Source organism: Mobula hypostoma, chromosome 2 (genome assembly GCF_963921235.1).
Source record: "Mobula hypostoma chromosome 2, sMobHyp1.1, whole genome shotgun sequence".
Taxonomy (NCBI): Eukaryota; Metazoa; Chordata; class Chondrichthyes; order Myliobatiformes; family Myliobatidae; genus Mobula; species Mobula hypostoma.
This window is the reverse complement of record NC_086098.1, coordinates 118,018,221-118,040,122: the sequence shown is the minus strand read 5'-3', so window position 1 is coordinate 118,040,122 and position 21,902 is coordinate 118,018,221. Positions and strand designations below refer to the sequence as shown.

Genomic DNA, 21,902 nt, shown 5'->3' with positions numbered 1-21,902 from the left:
GGGTGGTAGGGTACATACTTTCAGCACATTTGGGCTGTTAAGCCCAAAAATGCCTTTAGTTCCATTCCTAATAATTTCCTGGTAGTTCTCCAACGTGTTCTGTCTTGTGTCCTCATTAACTTCCCTTTTCATTCTTGTACCATTTAGATTTAATGGCTATCATTAATTATCAGCACATCTGGGATGCGGGAGGACATGAAGACATCACACGAGGTACACAAACGCAGGTTTAAATCTGGGTCCTTCGATCTGTGACCCAACAGCACTGATTAAAATTGAAAAACAAAGATTGTCTGCTGGAAATCTATCACGAGCAGAAAAAGTTACAAAGGCTCAGGTCAGGTAGCATCAATGGAAAGGTAAATTGCCAGCCCTTCTTCAGAGCTGGTAAGTTAGAGCAATTTAGTTTTCAGTGGGCGAGAAGCTGTGGAGATGTGTAAAACAAAAGTATTTCTGTAATGGGATAGCCTAATGAATGAATACTACATTCACAATGCTGGCCTTTATAGTGAATAAGATCAGTGGAAAATTTGATAGTTTCATATCAGCTGAAAATGTTATTAGGTCCAAAAAGAAAGTAGCCAGATTATGGTGACCTGGTGAGAAACTCGCCAGAAACTATCTGGTTTGAAGACTCCTGGCTAAAGAAATGGCCACAGTGTTGAAGGCGGTGGTAGAAGAACTCTGTTCATTCAGCTTGGGCAAGTGGAGTGAAGTTGAGGCTGTTCCAAGGTGTGATCATGTGGGATCAAACACAAAGTGGGACTTCAGGATTGAGGGTGTGGAGAAAGATGAGATTTTTGGGGGGAGGGGGAGCAGAAAGAACTGGAGGAGTGTTAAAATTGAAAAGCTGTTAAAGTTTGCAGTCTTTCATGTATGAAAGAAAAGCATTTTGTAAAAATGCAACAAAGGATAATGTAGAACTGCGGCAAGATAGCATTGGGATAGCAAGTTGGTGCTGTTGTGGAGAGGTCAAGACCTTCTGTTTGTTGACATACGGCACTAGGCCGTATAGTTTGAATGTATAGGCTATGATTTGTGGTTCTGAGCTTTCCATCCCTAAAATTTGGAATTTCAGTTGAAATCCATGTAGAATGAGCTGAAGCTGGCGATGTTTAATAAGAACAGGATACGGTTGTGGAATTTTAATCTAAAACAAGGAAGGAGACAGGCCATTGAGGGTGAATCCGACGAACAGAAATTCTGTCTGCAGCAGAGCTGCTTTGAGGTGAACATTTTAATAGTTGAATAGCAATTGAAGCCAAAACTGCAGATGTTGGAAATGTGAAATCTATACTGGATTAAAGTTTGTTTTGGATATTGGATTAGAAAGTAAACTGTGAAAGTTCAACCAAGTCGAAAGCTTAGTAACTGGCACTTGTTTTCTAGTTGTCCTTGAATACAATGGTCAACATTGGAAGGCTGGGCCAAACGTGCTTCTGAGGTAATGGTGAACCATCTTGAGCAGCTGTGGCTCTTCCTGTGAAACTAGTATTGATGGGTGGATAGTCCCAGGGTTTAGAACCTAGTGCCAACAAATGGGCCATTCAATTCCACATCTACATAATGTTTGACTTGTGGAATTTGCAGGTGATAGGGTTGATATACCTATTGTCCTTGTCATCCTAGGTGGTAGAACTGGCATCTTTTTGTGCTGTTATTGGGTATTTATTGTTAAACTGTGGTAAAGGTGAATAATTGAAATTGTAGATGGTGTGCCAGTCAAGAGTATTATTGAGCTGCTCCCCAACTTCATTGAATAGCTCTTGTTGCAACGTCAGTGTTATTTGTCACTTATTAGTCTGTCCTAAAAGAGTGGTTGTCTGACTTGCATGTGGAAATAGACCGTCTTTTACTGTGGAATTGAGAATTGAACGTTGCACCATCATCAGCAAATATATTCAGATCTTAATGGTGGAGGCAAGGTCAGTGTGAAGCAGCTAACAATGGTTATGCATGTTCATGTTATTATTGAAGTTGCAGAGAGCTAGGATGATTGATTTTAAGACACTACAGCCATATTCCTTTGTGGGAGTGTGATTATAGCTCAAGGTTCATTTTGCTCTTAGTATCTATTGACTGTCTTTACCAGGATCCCTTAATGCTGTACTCAAACATTGCATCACTTCAGTTTATTATCATATTCACCAAGATGCAATGAAATTCCTTCCTTGTGTGAAGCTTAGAATAGACAGTATTATGTACTAATAATGGTAATAATAAGTACAGCAACAGATACAGTGAATGCGAAATGGCGCAAAGATCTGGAGTAATGTAAACAGAGAAATGCTCGTGTCGAAGACAGTCATTTTCAACTGACAAAACTGCTTTCCTCTTGAACTACTTTGTAACTGCAATTGTCTTTTAAATTGCTTTATTGTAGTTGGCCCAAGTCAATTAATTCTTTGAGGGGGAAGAATTCTTGAGTTTACCAGTACATTGAAAAGTTTGATGTGCAAATTCTATGGACAGTCATGCTGCAAACTCAAGAGTAGATAAACTTTGTACTTGGATTTGTCTTGTCTCCAAGAATGACTCAGAAGGTTTCAAAACACCCAGTCAGTTTTTAAGGAAACTTGTTTCCCTTGTAGAATGCTGGAATAGAAATTTTGGTTTAATTTCAATCATTTGATGCAGTGTGAGTTCACTGGATGTTTGACTGTATTCTTGAAGCAGATTTAATTGCAAGTCTTGTTTAATGATCTCCTAAATTTCTTAAGCTGTTTGCGAAAATTGTTGCTGGGAGAATGATTCCTTTCACCTGCAGAGTCTGATACTGAGTCACCACCTCAGGATTTGTTGTCTGTCTTTCTAATGTAGAAAAGTTTTTCACTCCAAAGGTTGTGAATCTTTGGAAATTGTGCCTTATTACATTTATTCAAAAGTAGATTATCTTTTTGGGAAGCATTGGTTATCATGGGCTATAGAGAGCAGGAAGAGGGCTTTTAAGTGCAGTTAATAGGACTTTTAAGTGCTCATATGCAGAAAAATATTGCAGTCCAGATCCATAGTGTTTGCATAATTAAAATTTTCCCTTGTACTATTTGCAAGAATATCCTGATCCAGCATGCTGGAGATCTTTTATATTCACAACACTCCGTAGCCAGGCTTCCTTTATAAATGATGGGATACATTCCATCATCTTCCACTCTTGAGCTGAGCTTCATTATTTTCGCTGTGTTCCATCCATCCTGGTATAAAAGACATGTATTTTAAATAAAGTCTTGATGACCTGCTCTTGTACCTTATTAAAATTGCCTACATGTCTTAGTTTCACATTGCTAATGTGAAGATTTTGCTTGTTCTTTTGCAGACAGACACAGTTTGTAAAGAAATTTTTGAAACTGACCCCGAGATTGTCCTCTGCTTCTGATCTTGAATAGTATTTGGTCTTTAGCACAGCCAGCACAGATTTCATGCAAATAAGCTCAACCTTATTGTGAGAGTTTTTATTGCAGTTCGACAGATTTGGATGCTGTAATTCATCTTTCAGCCAAAACACTTGTGATGATTTTTCTTTTTATTGAACTGCTGAAGTGTTGTCATTTCCACATGAATGTCATTTGAAAGATGGAACAAGGTTATTGCTTGCAAAGGGATGGATAATGCAATCATTGTGTAGTGTTTTCTTCATTGGGATAGAAAACATCCTGCAAACTGCACCAAGGGAAGTCAGTGAATCCTGATTTGATTTCATATGATCTTATTTTCATTCTTTGTTTATTGATGGGCTCAGTTAAAAGTAGGAATATATTGCCAGAACCAGTTTGTTCTTTTCTAGTTATCTCATTGTCTCTTGAATGTTTATAATTGTACATATTATCACAATAAGTAAACAGCAGACACTATTTCATTGGCTCTTTACATGGCTCTGGAACATCTGTACAGTGAAGATACATACATCAGGATGTTCTTCATTGACTACAGCTCAGCATTCAATACTATCGTCCCAATGAAACTATTCAATAAGCTCCAAGACCTAGTCCTTGATAATTCCTTGTGCAACTGGATCTTCTGTTTCCTCACTTGCTGACCCCAGTTGGTACAGGTCGGCAAGATTTGCTGTACAATCAGCATTCGCACTGGCATGCCACAAGGCTCTGTGCTTAGCCCCCTGCTCTGTTTGCTTTATACTAATGACCTGTGAGGCTAAGTAGAGCTCCAGTGCTATGTTCAAGTTTTTCTAATGAAACCACTGTCGATGACTGAATCAAAGATTGTAATGAATCACAAGGGAGGGAGATTATTATATCATTCAACCAGATTTTCAATTTCAGCAAACCCAGAGTTGATGATTGACTGCAGGAGGCAAAAAATGGAGGTCCGTGAGCCAGTCCTGATGAGGAGATCAGAAGTGGAGAAAGCTGTATCTTTAAATTCCTTGGCATTATCACATCAGAAGATCTGTCTTGGGGCCAGCACGTAAGTGCCATTATGAAGAAGGCATGATTGTGCCTCTACTTTCTTAGAAGTTTCTGCAGATTCAGTATGTCATCTAAAACTTTGACAAGCTTCTATAGAAGCACAGTGGCAGGTATTCCAACCGGTTGCATCACAGAAACACCAATGCTCAAGAATGGAAAAGCCTACAAAAAGTAGTGGATACAGCCCAGTGAGTGACGTGAAAAGCCCTCCCTACCATTGCACATGTCTACAAGGTGCGCTGCCACAAGAAAGCAGCATCACTGAGGAACCCCACCATCCAGGCCATGCTCTCTTCTCGCTACTGCCATCAAGAAGGAGGTGTAGGAGCTGTATGTCCCATGCCACCAGGCTCTGAAACACTTACTGCCTTTCAACCATTGGGCACCTCAATCAGTGTGGACAACTTCTCACCTCAACTCCAAGCCAATTCCACAACCTATGGACTCGCCTTCAAGGACTCCACAACTTGTGTTCTGGGTATTATTTATTTATTATTATTTTGTATTTGCATAGATTGTTGTCTTTTTGCATATTGGCTTTTGTCCATCCTTGTGTAGTTTTTCATTGATTCTATTGTATTTATTCTACTATGAATGCCTACAAGAAAACGAATCTCAGTGTAGTATATGTTGACTTGTATATACTTTAATGATAAATATACTTTGAATTGGTTACACGGGTTAAAAAATATACTTGTGAGAGTTTTAAAGTCAGTTTATTGAAGTAACATATTTATAATTTAAACAAGCTATTTAGTCATTGAGTCTGTTAGTCCAAAGAGCAATCTCCTTTCTCGTTCCCCACTAAGACTCCCTGTAATCTATTCTCCCCATGTTGCCATCAATTTGTGTTTATTGCCATATGCACAAGTTGGTTAGGTACCGATACAAGGAAAATCTTGCAGCAGCATCCCATGCATGTAAATTCAGATGGTGCACAGAACATGAATTATACAAGACAGTGAAAGAACAATTCAAAGTTCAAACTAAGTTTATTATTGAAGTACATATGTCACCGTGAATCACCCTGTGATTCATTTTCTTATGGGCGTTCACAGTAAATACAAAGAAACACAACAGAATCAATGAAAAACTGCACAAAGACAGACAGCCAATGTGCAAAAGATAATAAGTTGTGCAAATATGAAGAAGAAAGTAAGTAAGTTAATAAATGTTGAGGACATTACTTCTGGAGTCCTTGAAGGTGAGCCCGTAGATTGTAGAATCATTTCAGTATTGGGGTGACTGGAGTTGCCCGCTGTGGTTAAGGAGTTTAATGGTTGAAGGGTAATAACTGTTCCTGAACCTGGTTGTGTGAGACTCTTTGGCAGCAGCAAGAAGGGAGCATGGCCTGGATGGTGGGAGTCATTGATGATGGATGCTGCTCTCCCGTGATAGACTTGGCTGTATCACTACTTTTGTAGGTTTTTCCATTCAAGGGCATTGATGTTCCCATACCAGGCTGTGATGCAACCAGTCTGTATATCCTCCACTGCATGTCAGTAGAAGTTTGTCAAAGTTTTAGGTGACATGCCAAATCTGAAAATGAAAGTAGAGGCTTTTGTAATGGCACTTGTGTAGGATGCAGAGCAGATCCTCTCAAATGATAACACTGAACTTTAATTTACTGATGAGGACTGACTCATGGCAAGTCCATGGGAGTGCAATTGTTAATCCCTCGATTATACCATTCCCCCTACACCCCATGGAAAATTTACATTGGCCAATTAAACTGCTTGTTTTAAGATGTAGGGGAAAATGAACATTTGAGTAACCCTACATTGTCACCGTAAAACTCCACACGAACAGCACCACGGGTTGGAGTTGAACTTGGGTTGTCAGCTACATAGCAATTGTATTAGGCCTGTGTCGCTGTATGCCCTTCCAATCCCAATATCTATCCAAATACCTTTTAAACATTGTAACTGGCAGCTCGTTCCAAGTACCCACCACTTTTTTTTTTAAAGCTTCCCCTTTGGATCTCCTGTTTTTTTTCTGATAGGTTTATGGATTGTGCTAAATGAGTGTAAGCCATGAGTGATTATACAGTATCTCTGTATGGACTTTGAAATTGAACAGGAGGACATGAACTCATTTCCTCAGTTTGTAAATCTATTTGCAGTACCCTTTTCCTGGATAGCCTCCTGGCTTTCATGTGCCACTATGTAGTACTATGTTATGTTTTTTTGTATCAGATATCATAAAGAAAGTTTATGGATTACTTCAAATTTTCAAATTCTGTTTTTCCTGCATGTCACTGGCAAGGCCAGAGAAGCTGATGATGATCCTCCTTGTTGAACTTGTGTAGTCTCTAGCGAAGGTGTTGCCATAATGCTGTCTTGAGAAAATATTCCTGGCTCTGGACTTGGGACTGATGAAGGACTGATGATCTATTTTCAAATCAACGTGGTGCCTGACTTTTATGACAAAGGTTTAGGTTGTATAAATAAGTAGTGCCTTTTGTGAATGGTACACACCACAGTACTGCATTCTGAAGGTAGAGGAAATGTTTGTGGTTGGTGAATGCCCACGCTTAAGAGGGCTACTTTGTCTTGGGTGACATTGAGCCGGAGAGTTGTCACTGAAGAGATCATGATCTTCCTAGCACCTGCTTTGAGTGTCAAGGGCCTTTTGTGGCTTGTCCTAGAATAAGAATAAGTTCACAATAAATGTCAAAGGATTAATTGATAATTTAGTAAATGGTTTAAAACAGGACTTTTGAATCATGGTGCACACAGCTTAATTGGATTGGTGAACAAAATGACCTCTAATATCAGTGTATCATTCTTAGCATTAAATTCATCCATTGCATTATCTGACTGGACTATAAGTAAACTGGTTTAAGAATGAAGGATATTGAAATGACTTTTTTTAACTTCAGATTTGCTGACAGAAGAGGATTTTTTTTTGACTTGACTGATAATGTTACCAGGAACTGAACTAAAGAGAAAGCGTCGCTTTTGCTGACAAAAGTCTCTCTTTTTTTCCCCCAGATTATCAGCTTTTCATTTCTGGCAATGTGATATTCAGCTTATTAGGATGGTTTTCATTTGTTAACTCTAAAAGCTTTTGTTCTGAATTGAATTTATTATCATTTGTGAATTTTTTGGGATCAATACATTGCAAATATATAAAATTACTATAAATAATAAAGGTAGCATTCATGAACTGTGAAGAAATGTGATGGAGAAGCTCTTACTGAAACATGGAGTATGGGTCTTCAGGTTCCTGTACCAACTCTTCACACAGAAAAAGAAAAGGGCATATTCCAGATAATGAGAGTCCTTACTGATGGATACTGCCTTTTTGATGCACTGAAATCCTCTCCAGACTCTTCTAATGCTGTGAATTATGAGTCTTCATACTAGCTGTTGAGGTAACCACTCAGAATGCCATCAAAAGTCCTTGGGTCCTTTTCCACCAGATTGCCATGTTTTGTTTCTAAATTGTATTTTAATGGTTTGCTTAGTGTTGCATGTTTTGTAGTGAGGCCTAGTTTTTCCATGAATTGAAATAAAATCAACTTCCAATTATGCTTTATGAAACATTAAGCAAAATGCTGGAGAAACTCATTGGGTCAAGCAGCATTTGTGGAGGGCAACAAACAGTTGATGCTTAAGGTCAAGGGCCTTTATCTGAAAATTTGTCCATTTCCCTCCACATTTGCTGGCTCACCTGTTGCGTTACTCCAGCAAATTTCTTTTTTCCAAATTCCAGCATCTTCAGTCTCTTCATGCTTTGTTTTTGATTTATTCTCAATTTTCATAGGAGATTCAATTTCTTTCTTGTATTGCAGAAAACTCTCGTCCTTTGGCAATAAATTGTGATTTTTTTTTCTGCATTTAGTTAGTTGAAAAATACTCCAAATTAATCAGCAAAATTACACCAATAAATTGCTTGTTGCAACAAGCAACCAGAACGAGAGAAGTACTGGTAACTGTTGCTTATAGAAATAATGGCAAGACAATTCTTGTATTTAAGAGCATGGAGTCAGCCATCTGGCTTGTCAAGCCTACTCTGACATTCAATAAGATCATAGCTGGTCTCAGCTCTACCGAACCGCCGCCTTTTCGCCATAATTAGATTTTTGCATAGCAAAATTACAGATTATGTCTGAAATACATTTAATGAGCTATCCTCTCCTGCTTCCCTGGGCAGAGAACGCTGCAGATTTACCACCTTTTAGGAAAAGCAGTTCCTCCTTATCTCCATCCAAGATGTATGAGATTCCTGCAAATTCTTCTGAATTCCAGCAAGTATAGGCCCAGGAGATTTGATCTCTCTGCAGAGACTAATACCCTCATCTCCACAATCAACCCGGTGAACCTACTCTGCACTGCCTCCAAAGCCAGTTATCTTTTATCAAGCAAGAAGACCAAAACGACACACAGTGCTCCAGGTACACCCTTGTAGGTACCTGTACAATTCCAGCTTAACCTCCCTGCTCTTAAATTCCTTCCATACTGTCCCCATCACTACAGCTTCATGCCATTCACAAACTAATTGCACCTGTTTTCACATCAAAATTGTTCATGTATACAGCAAGCTGTAAAGGTCAGGATGCCAATTCCTGTGGTACACCACTTACCACATTCTTAAAATAAGCAAAGTATCCTTCCATTACTGCTGTCTATTTCCTATCAACAAGCCAAATTTAGATTCAATTAGACAGCTTGCCTTTAACATTCTGGATGAGCATACCACGTCTGTCCTTGCTCAGCAATGTCTTCATAAAGTCCTCATAGACAGCATCTACTGCCTTGCTGTCATCATTCTTGGTTGCCTCTTCATGATCAAGTTAGTGAGCTAGGATTTCTTCTGCACAGAGCCATATTCCTGCCTTTCCAATAATTTTCTCACCACTGATCTAAGGCTTAGATGCATGTAGTTACATGAATTATGTCTGCTTTCTTCAAACATAGCTACACCATGAGTTATCCTGTCTTCTGGTACCTCATCTGTATCCAAAAGAGGTACAGAAAGGCTGGAATCAATCTCATTTGGCGACCCAGTATTGTCCTTTGTACCCTTTAGCTTCTGGTTATAGTAATGCAATGTCTTTGGATGTTTGGAATGTGTATTAAGGAATGGTGCAAGGAATTTTAATGCATCTATAAAATGTTTTTCTTCCATATGGGGTTTAGAAGTAACTGATAAAATTCCTCTGCCTTTTCCATTGAGACTTTGGGGATAGGGCAGTATAAACTTCAGTTAAAACCATATCCTTGCTATAGAAGTGTGGTCTAGAGTATCAGTGCCACATATCTGCCTTAAAATGGTTTTGGTAGCTATTTAATTAACAACATGTTCTTGACTTGGATTGGGGAAAACAAGGTCAGGGGATGCTTTTGTGTGTTCTTCAGAAGTTGAGATGTCAGTTTGTTAACAACGCACTTGTAATGCCACAAGATAGGAAGAATGTGATTATGCTGGACAATGTACAGGAGTGATTCACCAAGATTTGGTCTGAATTTTAGGACTGTAGTTATGGGGAGAGATTGGAGAAGCTGGTCTTGTTTTCCCTGGAGCAAGTAATGCTGAGCTGATGGGTGATCTGAAAGAGGTCATAGAATTGTAAAAACATACAGCACAGAAGCAGGTCCTTATGATGTACCTTGTATGTGCTGAGTATGAAGTCATTTCCCGGCAAAGGGAAAGGATGAATAGAACAGAATCAGGTTTAATATCACCAGTGTAAGTTGTGAAATCTGTTAATTTTGCTGCAGCAGTAAAAAACTTCATTACAGTAAAATATATATATATATAGTATGTGTGTGTGTGTATATATATATATTGTGTGTGTGTGTATATATATATTGTGTTCCATGTTGTCCAGTCTTGTCCATTTATACATGCATGTATTTATTTTAAATGTTTAAGTTTAAGTAGTGCAAAAACAGATTTTTTAAAAAGGTATTAAGGTAGTGTTCATGGATTCAATGTCCATTTAGGAATCGGATGGCAGAGGCGAAGAAGCTGTTCCTGAATCTCTAAGTGAGTGTCTTCAGTCTCTTGTACCACCTCCCAACGGCAACAATGAGGGGGAGAGTTGATAGAAGTGTACAATAACTGAGGATATAGGTAAGGTTAGTGAAAGGCTCTTTTCCACTGAAATTAGGTGAACCTAAAACTAGAGGTCATATGTTAAGAGTGAAAGGTGAAATATTTTTTTAAAAATTAGAGGGAGAGCTTCATTCAGAGGGTGGTGCTAGTGTGGAATGAGCTGCAGAGGAAGTGGTAAATGTGGGTTTAGTTTCAACATTCGGAATTTTGGGTAAGTATATGGACAGAAGAGATATGGAGGGTGATGGTCCCAGTGCAGGTCCATGAAACTGAACAGAATAACAGATTGGTATGGAATAGGGGGGTGGGGGGGGGCTGAAGGGCCTATTTCTCTGCTGTTGTGCTCTGATTCTATGACATCTCAACTTATACTCCATTTCACAGCCTATGTAGACAGGGATGAAGAATGCCTTTAATACTGAGAGGCATAGATGGGTAGATAGAGTTACAGGAAACAGTTTGTGAATCCTTTCCAATTGCCTGATTTTCTGCATTAATCACCCATAAAATGTGATCTTAATCTGAGTCACAATAATAGACAAACACAATCTGCCTAAACTAATAACATACAAACAATTATACCTTGCATGTCTTTATTGAATATATTGTTTAATCATTCACAGTGCAGGCTACAAAAGGTATGTTAACCCTTGTATTTAATAACTGGTTTAGCAGCAATAACCTCCCAAGCATTTCCTACAGTTGCTGATCAGACTTGCACAATGGCAAGGAAGAATTTTCGACCATTCTTCCATACAAAATTGTTCCAGTTCATCAGTGTTACTGGGATACCTTGCATGAGCAACCCCCTTCAAGACATTCCACTCCATTTCAATTGGGTTAAGCTTTGGACTCTGACTTGTCCATTCCAAAACACAAATTTTCTTCTTTTTAAACCATTCTGTTGATTTACCAACACACATCAAAGTTGCTGGTGAACGCAGCAGGCCAAGCAGCATCTATAGGAAGAGGCGCAGTCGACGTTTCAGGCCGAGACCCTTCGTCAGGACTCGGCCTGAAACGTCGACTGCGCCTCTTCCTATAGATGCTGCTTGGCCTGCTGCGTTCACCAGCAACTTTGATGTGTGTTGCTTGAATTTCCAGCATCTGCAGAATTCCTGTTGTTTGCTGTTGATTTACCCTTGTGTTTCGTATTACTGTCTTGTTGCATCATCGAACTTCCATTAAGCTTCAGGTGACAGACTGCGACCTTGAAATTCTCCTGCAAAATGTCGTGATACAATTTTGAGTTCAGTGTTCCCTCAAGATTACAAATTGTTCAGGCCCTGAAGTGGCAAGGCAACCTCAAACGACGATGATCCTTCCACCATGCTCCAGAGTTGAGATGAGGTTTTGCTGTTGGTGTGCTCTTTTTCTTCCAAATATAGCATTGTGCATTTCTGCGAAAAAGTTCAATTTGTCCACAGAACAATGTGACAGAAGCATGGTAGAACATCCAGGTGGTCTTTTACAAACTTGAGATGTGCAGCAATGTTTTTTTTTGGGAGAGCAGTGGTTTCCTCTGTGGCGTCCTTCCATGAACACCATTCTTGTTCAATTTTTTTTCTTATAGTGGGCACATGAACAGAGACTTTAGCAAGTTCTGGAGATTTCTGCAGGTCTTTTGCTGATGCCCTTGGGTTCTTTTTCAACTCTTTCAGCATTGCATGTTGTGTGTTCTTGGTGTGATCTTTGCAGGACGCCTACTCCTTTTGTAGAAAGCATTACCCCACATACTTTTTGAACCTAGACTGTGATTGTTTAAATGGTGTACTCAGTATTAACGCGAAGAAGTACAATTGTTTGTGTGTTATTTAAGCAGATTGTGTTTGTCTATTATAGTGACTTCGATGAAGTTCAGACCACATTTTATGAGTGACTAATACAGAAAACCAGGTAATTGCAAAGCGGTCACAAACCTTCTTGCAACTGAAGTTCAATTTCCTATGGTAGAGCTATCAAAATGGATTTGAGGTGGAAAGTGGGAGTTTAAAAAGGGGATTTGAGGGAAAAGTCTTTTTAGTGTGGTTGATAATAGCTATGTGCTGTCTGAGGTGGTGGAATCAGATATAATCACTATATTTAAGAGACATTTAGATAGCAATTTAAATAGGCAGACAAATGTGGTTAGTGTAGATGAGCGAAAAGGCTGGCATGGACCCTGTCAGCTGAAGGGCCCATTTCAGTGTCAAATGGAAAGGCAGCTAGAGCTGACAAATTCCCAGCTTCCTGCTGGAGAGAAGATTGAGTGAAGCCTGAAAATAGCAAAATGGTAATGATCAATGTAGAGGAAATGCATGTGAATGTGGAAATTTGCTCCTCATTTCTTATTTATTGTAAAGATACCAAATTGTTACAGATATTATGCTCCTTGCATCTCCCGTGGATTTTTATTCATTTGGCACTGCTAACAAAATACTTGCCCTACCCATTTACAGGAAGATGCTGCCAATTAACAAATGCACCTTTGTATGTTGCCTTTATTAATTTGGTTGAGCCAGTCAACTTGGTGAACAAGTCAAGTCAATTCATTGCCTGCTATTGCATCCTCTAGGGTTAAATGAGGCTCCGCACTTGTCCTAATGTTATTTATGTGCTCTTCACTGCACAATCACTCACAACAAGATTTGATGGCTTCAATTCGAGGCCAACGGTAAATCCCATTGAAGCAAAGTAATTACTGTTTGAGGATGTATTGATGTTTGTTGCTCTTTCTGAGAATACATGCAACATTTACTGAATACCTCCACTCTTGGGACACCTTTGTTTTCTATATTACCGCAGATAGTTCCAATATTTAAAAGGCACTTTGGCCATTACATGGGTAGGAGAGGCATAAAAGGACAGGTCTTCATTGTGGGCAAATGGGATCAGCAGAGGTGTGCATCACAATTGCATTGGGCAAGGTGAGCTCAAGTGGCCTGTTTCTGTGCTGTATGATCCTATGATTAATTTCAAGAAAATCCAAGGCACGATCAACCAAAAATAAAATTAAAAGGCACCTGAAAAAGCCAACATCAAGTACATCTATAATTTGGTCAGATTGGATGCACAATGCCAGGTCTACACAGGTGTTGTTCTCTAGTCTTCCTTTTATTGTTGCTGTATATTTTTAAAAAAGCTATCTGCAAGGACGCCACTGTGCAACGTGTCATTCGCAAAACAAAGTCACTGTGAAGTAGTCAACCAGCAGCACTGAGATGGTCTCTACAGCTCTGCAACAGAAAAGTACAGAAATTCACCACCCTCTTTCAGAAGAAATGCTCCCTTGCATGCTTTCCATCTGTGCTGGGTTGAGCATTGAGCTAGCAAATCAGCCTCATAAAAATAAAGCCCGCTTAAAAAAAACGCTGTCATGACAGCATCCCAATGACTCCACTCGGAGTTAAGGACGACTTCTTCGTAAAAAGAAATGTCTACATACTTGGGTTTTAAATGATCTCCCCTGAACTTGTAATTATGCCCCCGGTTAGAGATTATGCTGCTAGTGAAAACGTTCCCAACGTCATACTCTGTTGTCCTGTCTTCATATGGTCATTCCTCTTTCTAAACTCAAAGAATAAAGATCTAACTTGTCTCGTCTCTCTTGATAGGGCAATCAGTCAGCCCACAAAATAGCCTGCGAATCTCCTTTGGACTGCCTCCAGTGTATGTCAAAAGCAAACTTGGATATTGTACATTGCCCCCTCCAGATCATTAATATAAGTTGTAAATTAATTGAGGGCCAAGAACTGATCCCTGGTTTATTTCACTCGTTGCAACCTTCCATTGATTGCACCTGTTCTATGTACTATCTACTTTTTAATCCATACTAATATACGTCCAATGCAATGAGTGCCCTGATAGGTAACAGCATGACGCTATTACAGCTCAGGGCATCAGAGTTCAGATTTCAGTTCCAGTGTCCTCTGCGAGAAAGTTTGTATGTTCTTGTGCTTGGGTTTCCTCCTACAGTCTAACGATGTACCATTTAGTAGGTTAATTAGTCATTGTAAATTGTCCTGTGATTAGGCTAGGGTTAAATTGGTGGGTTGCTGGGTGGCATGGTTCAGAGGGCTGAAAGAGCCTGTTCTGCGCTGTCTAAATAAATAAAAATAAATAAATCTTTTGACTTGTGCTGTGAAGACTTATCTTACCTTTTTAAGTGGCACCTTGTCAAATATCCTTTGGACATCTAAACATGCATCCACAGGTTCCCCTCTATCTACTCTACTTGTCCTACCCTCGATTTAAGCAAATTTGTCTTCCCTATTTACTAAAACTTTAATGCTTTTTAAAACTTCCATTTAAGTATTCTCTGTGCCAATGATTCAAACCTCATCTGTGACCTATTAGTTCCTACTTTTGTCATTTAGCCCTGTATGTGTTGGTTGTTGACCCACCTTGACCTGTTTTGCATAATGTACTCTTTTAAAAACAGCTTGTTTTTGAGGCTTATCATGATCACACAGCCAAAGTATATTCAGAATTAGAAAATGGCCGATCTTCTAGAATCTGCATTTCTACATTCAAGTTCAGGGGAGATGAAACATACTGCAGGAAGATGCAGCCTTGTGCACAGTTCACTGGTTTGTTTGTCCACAATAGTAGGGCTTAGCAACTTTCATTCTTCTTGTTCTGGGCTTTGTCAGTTGGAAGAGAAAGTTGGGACTGTGATCCTTCAGACTGCTAGCCTTTGTCAACCAAATGCTCCTAAGAGAAACAAAACTGGTAGTGAGGGAAGGAATGCCAAAGCTGGTAAATAAGCAAAAAGGATAAGTGCTGCCTAGCCTGCTGAGTTCCTCCAGCATTTTGTATGTTATATTGAGTTCTGGTCCTCACTGGCCTCAACATCCAGCACATGTCTTACTTTGCCATTTCCACTTGCTGCAGTAGGATCCCACCACCAATTATGCCTTTTTCCAGGTCAGGCAAAGATTTATATGCACCTCTCTGAACTCGAGTATTGTGTTTGGTGCTCTTGATGTGGCCATCTCTATATAGTTGTGTCCAAGCATAGAATGAGGAACCATTTTGTGGAGCATTTGAGCTCCATCCACAATAGCCATCTAGAGCTCTGGTTGCAAACCAATTAACTCTTTCCCATTTCCACACAAATCCAATGGTATGAACATTCTTTTCCAATTTTGGGTCACATGGATACTCCATCTTCCTTTCCCAATCCACCATGAACATAATGTATGTTCTCTTTTCCTTTCTTCACCTTCTCTATCCCCTCCCCCCCATAAATGTGATTATTGCCCTCCAGTGGTTCCATCTGTCCATTATCCATCTGCATTTTCTTCTTTCTTGGCTTTCTTTTTCTCCTTGCAGTCCCCACTTGGTTCCACTTATCACTTTACAGAAACTCTGTACCCCCCCACCACCTAGCTCAATTAGCACAGTTTCTTTTCCCTTATCTCCTTCCACTTGTCGTCTACCAGTCGTCTGTCTCTAAACTTCCCCTCCCTCTCCTGATTCCACTTGTCCTACCATTCTGTCTCACCTCCCCCACTTGTTTATATTGCCTTTCTTCCTTCTGCACTTTCAATCCTGATGCAGAATCTTGATCTAAACTGTTGACCATCCCTTTCCCTTCACAGCTACTGCTTGACATGTTGAATTCCTCCAGCAGTTTGTGGTTTTTTTCACTGCAGAATCCTGCATCTGCAGTGACTTGTGTCTGCAATCTCTTAACCTGTTGGACTCAGATTCATTTATTTAACATGTATACCATAGCATACAGTGAAATGTGTCATTTGTGTTAACTAATACAACCTAAGTACAGTGCCTATAAAAAGTATTCACCCTGCCCCCACCCCCCCCCCAAGGAAGTTTTCATGTTTTATTGTTTCACAGCATTGAATCACCCTGGATTTAATTTTGCTTTTTTTTTACACTGATCAACAGAAAAAGACTTGTGTCAAAGTGAAAACCGATTTCTGCAAAGTGGTCTAAATTTATTACAAATACAAAACAAAATAATTGATTGCACAAGTGTTCACTCCCTTTTTAATACAACATGCCAAATCATCACTGGTGCAGCCAACTGGTTTTAAATTCACATAATTAGCTAAATGGGGATCACTCATGTGCAGTCAAGGTGTTTCAATTGATTGTGGTAAAAGTACACCTGTATCTGGAAGGTCCAACTGTTGGTGAGTCAGTATCCTGGCACAAACTACACCATGAAGACAAAAGGGACATTCCAAGCAACTCCACGAAAAGGTTATCGAAAAGCACAGGTCAGGAGATGGATACAGGAACATTTCCAAGTCACTGAATATCCCTTAGAGTACAGTTCAGTCAATTTTCAAGAAATGGAAAGAATATAGTACAGCTGTAAATCTGCCAAGAGCAGGCCATCCTCAAGCTTGAGTGGCTGAGAAGGGAGAATCTGCGTACACAACAGCTGTTGCCTGGGTGTTTCACCAGTCACAGCTTTATAGGAGAGTGTCAAAGAGAAAGCCACTGTTGGGGGGAAAAACTCAGGAAATCTCAGCTAGAGTTTGCCAGAAGGTGTGTGGGAGACTGCAGTCTGCAAGAACCGCAGCTTGGGAGAAGACTCGTTTTCCCGCAAGACGCTGACCCCGAGCATAAGGCCAAAGCTACACAGGAATGGCTTAAAAATAGCAAACTTAATGTCCTGGAGTGGCCAAGTCAGAGTTCTGACCTCAATCCAGTTGAGTATTTGTGGCTGGACTTGAAAAGGGCTGTTCACTCATGATCCCCATGCAATCCGACAGCTTAAACAGTTTTATAAAGAAGAATGGAGAAAAATTGCAGTGTTCAAATGTGCAAAGCTGATAGAGACCTATCCACACAGACTCAAGGCTGTAATTGCTGCCAAAGATGCATCTACTAAATACTGACTTGAAGGGGGTGAATACTAGTGCAATCAATTATTTTGGATCAAATAATTGTAATAAATTTAAACCAATTTGTAGAAACTTGTTTTCACTTTGACAAGAAGGGTCTTTTTCTGTTCATCAGTCTCAAAAAAAGCCAAATTAAATCTACTGTGATTCAATGTTGTAAAACAATAAAATGTGAAATCTTCCAAGGAGGGTGAATACTTTTTAAAGGTACTGTGTGGGGGGTATCTCCAGCACAAGTGTCGCCACGCATTTCACCACCAACATAGCATGCCTGCAATGCTCAGCAGAACAGAATACAATAAGTAACAAAACGACAGGAAAAACAAGGCCCGTTCTTCCTGCCCTCTCTCCCTCCCTCCCTCCCACACACGTGTACACAGTCCACTAACTTCAGGGCAGGTAGCCTCCAGCTTTGACTGGACTCATGGATTTACAGACATTGGGTACTCGACTTTCCCAGTGGACCGTAAACACTGGGCTCCGCCCTTTGGGCCATGGATTCCAGATTTCCAATTGACCTTTTGTGGAAACCCACGCAGTAATTGGAACCTTCCTGGTTGAGGTGAGCGGGAACTTATATATTCCAAAAACTTCTCACTGGGGACTAAACATGAAAATTTCTGGATTTTGGTATAGGTCCAACAGCAGCCAGCTCCAAACAAGCGGCCCAGTAACAGTGCTCCTCCTCAAACTCAGCTCAACAAGATCAAGTATTCTGGAGGACCACAGATTGTAAAGAAAGAGAGACGTCAGAGTTCATCCCGCTTCAACCTGGCTAAGAATAGAGAGCTACAGAAACTGCCAGCACTTAAAGGTAAGACATGCCCCTTGAAGACATTGCTAAGATGTTTTCTTCCTGAATGAATCTGGCTGTAGATTTGGCTTATAACAACATCGAGCAATTGTCTCTGGATTCCTCTAATCCACTGAGTTGTGGAGGCCAGATCATTGGAAGTTTTTTTAAAAGAGGAAGCAGATAAATTTTTGGAAGATCAGGCAATTTGGGGTTCCAGAGGAGATGTGGTCTGGGGCAGATCACCTGTGATCATATTGAAAGACAGGGAGGGGCAAGATTGTGGGATCAGGCCTTCTATTTTGCTATGCTGTCCTCATCAACTGTCACTGCTATGAAGTCTTTTTCCCAGTGATATTATCTGGCCCAATGATCCAGTATAGAATGAATCATCTGGTTCTTGGTATTTCCAGCCAATGCTTAATCTCCACAAACAGTCTGAATTGTAAATATATCAAAGTACATCAATGCCCAACTCCTTGTCCAGTTGTACCCTCTGCAACAACATCTCCATCGCACAGTTGCACCACAAGGCGGTGTGCTTAGCACCCTGCTCTGATTGCTTTAAACTTCTGACTGTGTAGCTAAGTACAGCTCCAATGCCATATTTAAGTTTGCTGATGACAGCACAGTCATTGGCCGGATCAAAGGTGGTGACAAATCAGTTTATAGGTGGGAGATTGAAAATCTGGCTGAGTGGTTGAGATTTTTTGATTGGGGAAAGGCTAACTCTGAGGAGATGCAAAAGGATTTAGAAGGAGTGGATTGGGACAATTTGTTTTATGGGAAGGATGTAATAGGGAAATGGAGGTCATTTAAAGGTGAAATTTTGAGGGTACAGGATCTTTATGTTCCTGTTAGGTTGAAAGGAAAGGTTAAAAGTTTGAGAGAGCCATGGTTTTCAAGGGATATTGGAAACTCGGTTCGGAAAAAGAGAGGGATCTTCAATAAACATAGGCAGCTTGGAGTTAACGAGGTGCTCGAGGAATATAAAGAATGTAAAAAGAATCTTAAAGAAATTAGAAAAGCGAAAAGAAGATACGAGGCTGCTTTGGCAAGTAAGGTGAAAATAAGTCCAAAGGGTTTCTACAGTTACGTTAATAGCAAATGGATAGTGGGGGATAAAATTGGTCCCTTGGAGAATCAGAGTGGATGGCTATGTGTGGAGCCAAAAGAGATGGGGGAGATTTTAAACAATTTCTTTTCTTTGGTATTCACTGAGGAGAAGGATATTGAATTGGGTAAAAAGGAAACAAGAAAGGTAGTTATGGAAAGTATGACGATTAAAGAAGAGGAAGTACTGGCGCTTCTAAGGAATATAAAAGTGGATAAGTCTCCGGGTCCGGACAAGATATTCCCTAGGACCTGAGGGAAGTTAGTGTGGAAATATCAGGGGCTCTGACAGAAATATCTCAAATGTCATTAGAAATGGGGATGGTGCCGGAGGATTGGTGTATTGCTCATGTTGTTCCATTGTTTAAAAGGGGTTCTAAGAGTAAACCTAGCAATTATCGGCCTGTGAGTTTGACGTCAGTGGTGGATAAATTGATGGAAAGTATTCTTAGAGATGGTATATATAATTATCTGGATAGACAGGGTCTGATTAGGAACAGTCAACGTGGATTTGTGCGTGGAAGGTCATGTTTGACAAATCTTATTGAATTTTTTGAAGAGGTTACTAGGAAAGTTGACACGGGTAAAGTGGTGGATGTTGTCTATGTGGACTTCAGTAAGGCCTTTGGCAAGGTTCCACACGGAAGGTGAGTTAGGAAGGTTCAATCATTAGGCATTAATATGGAAGTAGTAAAATGGATTCAGCAGTGGCTGGATGGGAGATGCCAGAGAGTAGTGGTGAATAACTGTTTGTCAGATTTGGAGGACAGTGTGTAGCGGTGTGCCTCAGGGATCTGTACTGGGTCCAATGTTGTTTGTCATATCCATTAATGATCTGGATGATAGAGTGGTAAGTTGGATTAGTAAGTATGCAGATGATACTAAGATGGGTGGCGTTGTGGATAATGAAGTAGGTTTTCAATGCTTGCAGAGAGATTTAGGCCAGTTGGAAGAGTGGGCTGAAAGATGGCAGATGGAGTTTAATGCTGATAAGTGTGAGGAGCTACATTTTGGTAGGACTAATCAAAATAGGACATACATGGTAAATGGTAGGGCATTGAAGAATGCAGTAGAACAGGGGGATCTAGGAATAATGGTGCATAGTTCCCTGAAGGTGGAATCTCATGTGGATAGGGTGGTGAAGAAAGCTTTTGGTATGCTGGCCTTTATTAATCAGAGCATTGAGAATAGGAGTTGGGATGTAGTGTTGAAATTGTATAAGGCATTGGTGAGGCCAAATTTGGAGTATTGTGTACAGTTCTGGTCACCGAATTATAGGAAAGATGTCAATAAAATTGAGAGAGTACAGAGGAGATTTACTAAAATGTTGCCTGGGTTTCATTTCCTAAGTTACAGAGAAAGGTTGAACAAGTTAGGTCTTTATTCTTTGGAATGTAGAAGGTTGAGGGGGGACTTGATAGAGGTATTTAAAATTATGAGGAGGAAAGATAGAGTTGACATGGATAGGCTTTTTCCATTGAGAGTGGTGGAGATTCAAACAAGAGGACATGAGTTGAGAGTTAAAGGGCAAAAGTTTAGGGGTAACATGAGGGGGAACTTCTTTACTCAGAGAGCGGTGGCTATGTGGAACGAGCTTCCAGCGGAAGTGGTTGAGGCAGGTTCGATGTTGTCATTTAAAGTTAAATTGGATAGGTATATGGACAGGAAAGGAATGGAGGGTTATAGGCTTAGTGCGGGTCGGTGGGACTAGGTGAGAATAAGAGTTCGGCACAGACTAGAAGGGCTGAGATTACCTGTTTCCGTGCTGTAAACGTTATATGATGCCACAACAACAACCTCTCACTCAATGTCAGCAAAACCAAGAAGCTGATTATTGACTTCAAGAGGAGGAAACCAGAGGTTCATGAGCCAGTTCTCATTGGGGATTAGAGATGGAGGAGGTCAGCAACTTTAAATACTGTGGTGCCATCATTTCAGAGGACCTGTCCTGGGTCCAGCACATAAGTGCAATTACAAGGAAAGCACAACAGATTTCTACTATAGATTTGGCATGACCTCTAAAACCTTGACAAAGTTCTATTGGTGGAGAATATATTGACTGGTTGTATCACAGCCTAGTATGGAAACACCAATGTGCTTGAATGGAAAATCCTATGAAAAGTTGTGGATACAGTCCAGTCCATCATGGGTACTGGCCTCCCCACCTTTGAACACAAAGGTTATGGGGATAAGGCAGGAACTGGACACTGATTGTGGATGATCAGCCATGATCTTAGTGAATGGTGGTGCTGGCTCGAAGGGCCGAATGGCCCACTCCTGCACCTATTATCTATTGAAATCTACACAGAGCGCTGTCACAGACCCCTCAACCATTAGGCTGTTGAACCATTGGAGATAACTTCACTCGGTTTCACTTGCCCCCATCACTAAACGTTCCCATAACGTATGGACTCGCTTTCGAGGATTCTTCATCTCATAATCTTGCTTTTTTAATTTATAATTATTTCTATTTTGTATTTGCTGTTTGTTGGCTTTTGCACATTAGTGGTTTGCCCTGTTGGGTGCAGTCTTTCATTGACCCCCGCCCACCCCCCAAGAAAATGAATCTCATTGACTTAGATGTACTTTGATAATATATTTACTTTGAACTTTGAAGTCAAGCTTTGTACCCAAAAGTGGTGCTTGCATATA

At 40.2% G+C, this 21,902-nt stretch overlaps 1 protein-coding gene across 2 annotated transcripts in view; it reads left to right on the top strand.

Annotated features, from left to right (window-relative positions):
* Positions 1-21,902, top strand: part of ppp2r5d (protein phosphatase 2, regulatory subunit B', delta) — a 124,347-nt gene that overhangs the window by 17,925 nt on the left and 84,520 nt on the right. Inside the window, exons 3-4 of one of the 2 annotated variants that reach the window (XM_063040526.1) lie at positions 148-213; positions 17,981-18,158. In XM_063040526.1, the coding sequence (XP_062896596.1) occupies positions 184-213; positions 17,981-18,158 (208 nt within the window). In that variant the 5' untranslated portion in view covers positions 148-183. The remainder of the gene's footprint in view (positions 1-147; positions 214-17,980; positions 18,159-21,902) is intronic. The other variant, XM_063040525.1, reaches the window with a different exon arrangement.